General features: G+C 39.8%; 1 protein-coding gene across 1 annotated transcript in view; it reads right to left on the reverse strand.

The window, feature by feature from the left end:
- LOC134541357 (catalase-like) overlaps positions 1-6684 on the reverse strand; it is a 106400-nt gene extending 99716 nt beyond the window's left edge. The window contains exon 1 of the mRNA XM_063384780.1: positions 6486-6684. Coding sequence (XP_063240850.1) covers positions 6486-6563 — 78 coding nt within the window. The 5' untranslated portion in view covers positions 6564-6684. The remainder of the gene's footprint in view (positions 1-6485) is intronic.
- Between the last annotated feature and the right edge of the window lie 1891 nt (positions 6685-8575).

The following is an 8575-nucleotide window of genomic DNA, read 5'->3' on the forward strand; positions in this document are numbered from 1 at the left end:
GCAGTTGGCGCTGCTAGGCCGCCCCCAGCACGCACACAAACCCCACACGAACTGCCAGCCTTCGGTATACCCAATAGGTCGCAGGGAACTCCCAGCTAACAGCCCGCGAGAGAGATGCGCACGCCCCGAGAGACGACCACCGACCCACCCATAAAAGATAACTATCTAAATTTTATTGCATATTATTTTAAAATTTTGTGCTGTTACATAATGGTCATATTATATACAGATGACAGCACCAGTCATATTACCTAGTACTTACACACAGTAGGTATTTATTATAAACTACATACATAAAAAACATACTTGCAGTTACCCAAAAAAAAGTTTTAAAAATTACATGAATATGCATTATGTGGTTTATAACAAAATTAAAAAAAATATATAAAATATACTTACATTTATGACATTTAAACATACATGCGATCTATCGGCGTATTTTTAACTGTCTAGAGCTCATAGATAATACTAATTGGTAGTCGAATTCAGATGAATTTGGGATTTGGCAATAAATTTTCGGTTTAGCGAATTTACTTGGAGGCAGGGGAGTTCACTGAAATCCATATAGGTTCCGAAGTTAGTCGATGCTCGTGCTAAATAAAATAAAAACAATGGACAAAGTGATTCATTACTCGTTAGTGATGTGTAAACATGTGAACTCAGTAACGAGCAAATTAAAATTCACGTGTTCTTAAGTTGCAAATAAACATTTACGTAACTGGGACAAAAAATTTAATGTAGACTTGTTAAAATAATGCTGAAAATGATAAATACACTGATAAATAAAATATTGATTTATCGAGTACATACCAAAATTGATGGACGCAAATCACACAGATTGTGTCCACCGTTAGAATTCACTGCTTTCCACCATTATGCACAAATAGTGCCACAAAACAGATGGAAACTATAAACTATTAGAAACTGCACCCACGAAAACCAAAAAAAAAAAAGGCTTTTAAAATACTAAACCCCAGGTATGGACCTGATTTTCGACAAAAAAATTTATTTAAAAATGCCCATATTGTCAAATTAATTAATCAGTTACACGTCATCCCGCATGCCCCTTTAGTATTTTGTAACAGAATCGGCGATAAGAGCCTGAGACGTTCAAAAGGGGGTTCCTGGTCAGCTTGGCTGAGCCAGGGGAATAACTACTATTGCAAGGCCCCCCTGAGTTGTAGGCCACTCAGGATGCCAAATTTACAGAGAGAACATGCGTAATTGAGGTTGACGTTGTTTTAATGACATTCATATATTGCCGTCGTCCGGGTTCTCGTGTTCGAGACCAGGCGTGTATCCTTGCGGGTAATTGGCTCTCAGTAAAAATGTGTTCCGGGAGGGCGCCAGGCTAGTTCTGCATCTAACCGAATTTGGGTTCTGTGGGTGTGTTGCCCCTGCGTGGCCCGCTAGGACCGTCGGCGAAGGTTGTGGTTGGAGGGATCCCTAGCTGTTATCACATCACAGCCCCTGCACAGCATAACACACTGATTCCTAGCTGGGGTAGGAAGACTCAAGACAATAACATACACGAACTCGAATTTTGTATTGTCGCTGACACGTCGCGCACGGAGTGTGCAGAGTGGACGTTTAATCAGTCGAGCAATTACATATTACACTTACACGACGTACAAAAGTTACCCTACAAAAATTACATTGCGTTAAAAACTGAGTGCTTTTACGCACTGTCACTAATCTAAGCCCTCACACCAGTCGAGATTAAGGGGGAGGTTGATTGGAGACAGCTAATCCCGAAAATTGATAGTGTGGCGTTGCCCGCGTCCACCTGTGTAAACCGTGGCCGGCAGTTAAATTAGATGCAAGGTTCTATGTTTAACTGTTGTCGGTGCCTGTGCACTCGGCGTTTAACAAAAATTCATTTGTATCGGGAGTCGGCCCTTGCCGTATGGTGAACTGCCCCGAGTAATGTCTTGTGGAGGGAGTTTATAGTTAAGCGGCTGGGTTAGTCCCTACACCTTAAAAGGAGGGGGGCGCACGGGGAGTTTATGCAATGAAGAAAAAGGTTTGGTTTAAATGACTATAGTTACCAGAAGTACTGTTCAGGGTAGACAAAGGGTGATGACTCCCCGTGGGAAGCACGTCTGGCCCGCTTCGCGATACGCTCGGTACTTAGTTTTCCCTTGGCGTGAGGGAAGGTCTCAGCGTTCTCTCGCGCCAAAGTTGCTAAAGTTCCGTTATCCGGAAATTATTTTAATAACAATAAGCTGAGAGCAGCTCTAAGTTCATACATTAATTATTAATAACTAATCTGACCGGCAGGTACTCTTTAATAATTAGGGTTAGTAAATTTTCGTAAATTAATTTTAAATACTAAGAGTCACACTAGAGACTGTTCGTCACTTGCTAACTGCCCTAGTGGCTAGTCACACATGAAAAACAGGGAGGTAATATCTACGTTGACACAACTAGATAATTAATTAAGGCTGAAGGCTGCAAGGGAGGAACTCACAAACTTATTAACGTAATTTCACACGTGAGTGACTCGGGCACTCCTGTGTCGCACTTTCCTTGGGCGGGTGTTTTAATTAAGGGGAGGAGGGCGTTACTATTAAATTAGGTCTGATTTTTAATGAATTGGAGTCGAGGTGTTTGATTAATAATACACGGCCCTTGGTTCTACCTTGTCATCAGGGGCTCGCCTGACTCGGGTGGGCCATAGCTAGCTGTGTTCCGTTAGTGGGGTCGGATATTGGCGGGTGCAGGTCGGGCTTTAGGGTGGCCTTCGGCCGGATGTCGTCAATATAACCCTCGTACATAGTGCTATCTCATGACCGGCCTGAACAGCATGGTAGCCAAAAGCTCGTTCCAGCGAACTGTTTCTAGCGTTACCTTGCATGTCACGCGATGGTCTCCCACACACGAAACATACAGCTGTGTGTGCATACTTGAACGGGGTTACTAGGCACGGATTATGCAGTGCAGTTAGCACATTGTCGATGGAACATTGGCTAAACAAAACATAATAAATACGTGCACAGATTTCAGAAGGGTTAGCTTTTTGTTTATCATGTGGTACAGTTAGAAAAACGTTCAATTAATATGGGTAGAACAAAGTAAAAAACACTAAAGACGATGTATGGCGTCTTAGGTGCAACTGAAAGCCTTGTTGTCACCTGTACTATCTCCAGTATGGTTTATTAGGTCCGACTTGCTCTGAACGGGTTCCTGGCCATGTGGCGCGGACAGTGGCGACGAAATAAAGAGTTTATACGTTAACTTTATTGTGATTTAATTACACCTTCCCTTTAGTACATGGCGCTGTCACAATATTAGCCCTTTCCGTTTGCGAGTGCATGGGCACGGCTCTAACACACTAGTGGTCGTTTTCTGGTTGATTCCGAACGCATAGATGTTTGCAGTCTGGCCTACACAACACGAGTCACACAGTACACATTTCCTAACCAATCGGTGGTCCGGTACACGACGATAGTATTCCCGGTGCGGGCCGCCCCGTTTACATAAGCACGAACTTAAAGGAGTTTACAGACTAGCCTTCACAACACGTATCACCCAGTACAATTACTGACCAATCAGTGGTCGACACAGGTTACGAATAGAGATACACTAAGACCCTGAATATTTAGAGTCACGCTCACTCGCACCGATCACGCGGACGCGGTAGACTCTTTCACTACTCCATTACACGGCAGACTTGATATCACCGAAATTCGGGGCGGACTTCAACGACAATGCTAACAAGTTCGAATGGACCGAATGTTAATGCCGGATCCCCAATGGTTGAGGGATGATGGCCTCGTGTTGCGCGGCGTGTCCAACCCCGAGAGCCTCGTCGCGAGAACTGCCTCTCCCTGCCGGAACTTCGCGAGCGAAAAACGTGCGGAGCGCTGCAGACGGTCTGGGCTCAAACTGCGGCCTTGTCGCGCTGTGAACAAGAATTAAACAAAATGACTTTACAAACATTACAAGAAGGATGGTTTATAAAATGTGTTATAAATATAATATAATTAATGGTTTTACGTAATTAATTGCTCCCAGTAGGGGAAGATACACAGATTCCATAACTCCCACGGAATAGCCGCGCGGGGGGCTATTGCACTTCCGGCTCGCGGCCGATCGTCGTGTTGCACCTTGCACTGACACTGCACTTTGTTCGCGCTAAATTACACGCCTCTGCCATGGGCAGGAGAAGGCGTTAGCACAACATAACGGACTGCGGAAATTGGGGTGACACTTGGGTCGACGTCATCCTGTAAGCTATAAGAGTTATGTCGGGGCACGGGCCCGTCACTTGAAGCTCTGATAGGAGCTGAACTAGAGGTGGGTCACAGAGTATCAACCTGATACTTTGTCACTGATACGCGCCTGTATCAGGAATGGCAAACGAGTACACTATTCAAGTATCAAGTACTTTAGTATCAGTGTATAATTCGCCTTGAACAACACCACGGCCAATGTGCGTAGAACCAGATCGCAGATGACGGTCACTTGGGCGGAACTTGTAAAAAGGGGAGGGAGCAGCACGACGAATAAGGGATAAAGAAGGGAAAGAATGTAGGGGAGGAAGCGTAGGGGAAGGCGTTGAAGGAGAGGTGCAGAGCGAAAATATTACAAGTCGTTTTGTTTATTGTCCTACTTCAAAGTACGCTCAGTGCGCAGTGCGTGGTTCTTGCGAAGACTGAAGACTCTAGTTAGTACACTAATAGCGATACAAGACCAAGGACACTGGTTCTAGATCCATCATCCTTAGGTGATAGATATGTGGATCCACGATCTAGGGAGCAAAGCTAAAACACCGTCTCATTCAATAATAAAACTAATGAAATTTTAATATTAAAAAGTACATTAATAAAATATATAATATTTATATTTGTGCACTTAACAACTATGAAAATGCAAATAAATTCTCAGTTGACCCTAATAACAGATGTAATCAACATATGGACTTTCTTTTTTTGAAAACAATTAGTAACTAGTGTTTTCATACATTAAAAATTTTATTATTTTATCAAAAATTAAAAATAAAAAAATAGATAGGTACATTAGTGAGCATACTATATCAATAGACATTTGAGTTACATCAGGCAGATAGCAGTGCCAATATCGATTTAAAAAAAAACACTTTGCAAGTTCAGTCACTATTTAACAAATAGTATTGCATTATAACTCGGCTTTTGTTTACACAAATTACACTTAGCAAACTCATTATTTTCCGTGGATAAATTCCATACAAATGAAGTCTTTATCCTGCACTTATCCATTCCTTATTTCACTATAAAGATACTAACTACAGAGCATGACAGCCCGCAACAATGTACGTGGTAATAGACGGCCAGGACGAACTGCAGTGAATGTTGAACTGATTGATACTGGCTGTATTTAGGCGGGCATGAGCGTAACAGAGGTAGAGAATTACGGGGCGTGATAAATAATGTATCAGAGACACCGATACCTTTTTACGCTGGTGATGACGGCACGGAGGATGTGTAACCTGTTACGAGAATGCTGATACCTTGTTGCTTTCTGGGACCGCTACTGCTCTTTCTGATTCAAAAGTATCAGATACTTGTAACTAGTACATTACTGTATCAGTATCAGGTTGGAACAGATACCGAAAATTGCTGTAACAACCCACCTCTACTACACAGTTTATAACAACAACAAAAAACTAATGGTAATCCTGCAGGCAACACGAGCTATGAGTTAAATTAAACAACCACATCTATTGCATAGCTGCACTAAAAGCAGACTGCACTCTGGCAGTATGGCACTAGTAACGACAGTCAATACTCTCCAAATCAAATAGTAAGGAGAATACCAGTCTTTTATCTCTCAACACACTGCACAGTGCGGGAATTCCCTGCAATCACCCCTCTCTCTCACTGGAGTTTAGTTTCTGCGCAGGTAAGTAAAAAGGAAACACACACAAGCTATGAATACAAGTCGAAAATTGACAAAAAAAATTAACCCTAAACAACTAAATTTCAACTAGAAATTTTATGAAAAAAGACCAGATTTCCCATTAGCAAGTAGATCGTAAATTTATCCACTAGACGATTAAAAAAACAACCATTTCAAGTTGGAAAACAACTAATTTGGCAACACTGGAAATGGAGGCTCCCAACCCAACTAAACTAAAAAGTTTTCAAAAATCTTTAAAATCTAAAAAAAAAACACACATTTTTATGTTGTATTAACAAAAAGTTAAAAAAATAACTAAATAGCTAAAGAATTAACTACAACCCTGTATAACGTACTTTTTAAATAAGCTTAAAATAAGAGTCAAGTAATAAACAAAACAATTAATTTTAATGTAAAAAAGCTTGATATCGGTTGTTTTAGATTTCCTAATAGGTACCTACTAATGAAAGAAGAGAGCAGTGCATTAATTAAAATTAATATTTACTTTATTACTTGATTCTTATTTCAAGTTTATTAAAACAATTATGTTATACAGAGTTGTTTTATTCTTTCGCTTTTGAATTAATTACTTAAATGACACCTACCTGTACATTTCTGCTGTAGTTGGGAAGTTGTTGCGAAATAGGGTCTTGAGGCATTTCGTTATGCTGATTCTTATGCATTTTTTTAAATTTTTATAAAATTATATATAATTTAAGAATAAATTTGTATCAGTTTAAAGAAGGTGGTATGAAAACACGCTATAGCGGTGAAACGTCCAAGTTAGAACTGCGCAAGCGAAAACCTGTTGTATTTCCACCTCACGTTTCGTCGACTGATTACAATATCAGCGCTGCTACTTTTGAAGCATGTTTTTTTTTTCTTGAAGGTTGTCTTTCCGGACTGAAACGCCACACGATGCAGGGAATATACAGAATGAGTATGAGTTCTACTAACAGACCGAAATGTTAACCTGTTTAATCAAATGGCCCGATAAAAAAAAAACATTGAAAGTAGTACTAAAATTTCGGGTGGGGGGGGGATTACGAAACTCATCATAAATATCAGCAATTAATTAATTTATTTATTCGAGCGATTACAGTGCTTGGTTCGATCCTTGCTCAATCCAAGAAGAAGATAATTTTACCTAAAAAAAACTCTTATTTAATAAAATATTGTGGAAAGTTCTAAAAGAGACTTCAATTCATATACTATCAGCCTCCAGTAAGCCGATGCTGACATATTGGAAACCATCTTCAGAAACCATTCCAAAATTCATCAAAAAAATCGTTTATTAATGTAAGATTGACTTGATAGATTTCCGTCCTTAGTTTGCATCTCGGCCAGTGATAAGAGTATTAAAGATTAAAATAAATTTTTATTCAGTTTCTCATTATCTTTCTTAATTATTCACTCTACGAAAAACGACTGTACCTATAGAAGATACCTGTCCGACGAAATAAATACGTTGTTGCTGTGCCTACCGTTGAAGTCTAATTTTTCGATATTTGGAATAGGTATGTTCCAACCAGGTATTGTTAGATGATAGGCGCAAAAGACCAAGCATATCTGAATAAGAGTTATTTATCAATGATACTCAAAAATATATATTTTAACAAGCAATGTACATTGTCAGACGTTTATACACCTCTGAATCAAGAGACCAATCTTGTTCTGAGTACAGACTTAACGAACTACAATCATGTTGTACTATGTTTTTACTAGTCTATATTTCTATATAAGAAGTACAATCGGAAGCACAATCAACGAAAAGGAAGGACAATTGGAGAGATAATCAACAAAAAGGAAGGGGAAATAAAAGAAAGCTTATTTGGAAGAACAATTTAAAATAAGGAAGCTGTATTACGAGAACTCAGTCTTAGTTAGAAATAAGATTACAATAAAAAAATTCAATTTTTTAAACATAATTTTATTATTTTTTTCTTTCAATATCATAAACATGCAAGTTAAACGAGTGATTATTGTATGTAGCCAGCTTCCCTCAGTTCTGTAAGTATGGCAGAGGTGCCCATCCCCCCCCCCCCCCCAAACACTATGACTAACCCCCCCCCCTAACCTAATTATGCCCCCCCCCCCCGAAATTTTTTATGCCATCTTCTCAATGATTTACTCAATTATTTTATAATATTATACTTTTTTAGTATTATATTTTATCACATTTTGCATTAATTAAAACTGATTTTCTAATAACAATTTTGGTCATATCAGGTAATATTTCCATCCTGAACCGACAGATGCCAAACTGCTTTTGTTGAGGAAAGTGCGGGGTTGCCAATTTGATTTACAAGATCCCTTTCAATTATCAAAGCACCATAAACGTATTTTCACATTAGAAGCTATAATTATGTAAATAATATATACATTTTTCTCGTCATTTAACCACCCCCCCCCCCCCTGAAATTTTAATGACGCAGTCTGCGTCGTTACCCCCCCCCCCCCCCCCCCCCTTGTGGGCACCGCTGAGTATGGAGGCTACTTCGTGTATGTGCGAGTAGTTACCTCCACGAAAAGATGCCACCAACAGTATCAGGCGACCAACCATAATGTTAGGATCTTCCCACGACATATAATAATCAACTAGCTGCAGTACCCGGCGTTGCCCGGGCTGAACACAGGGTGCAGTTATTAATTGTCTTCTTAATTTGAATGTCAAGTGTGCAAAATAATTTATATC

Source organism: Bacillus rossius, chromosome 18 (assembly GCF_032445375.1).
Source record: "Bacillus rossius redtenbacheri isolate Brsri chromosome 18, Brsri_v3, whole genome shotgun sequence".
NCBI lineage: Eukaryota > Metazoa > Arthropoda > Insecta > Phasmatodea > Bacillidae > Bacillus > Bacillus rossius.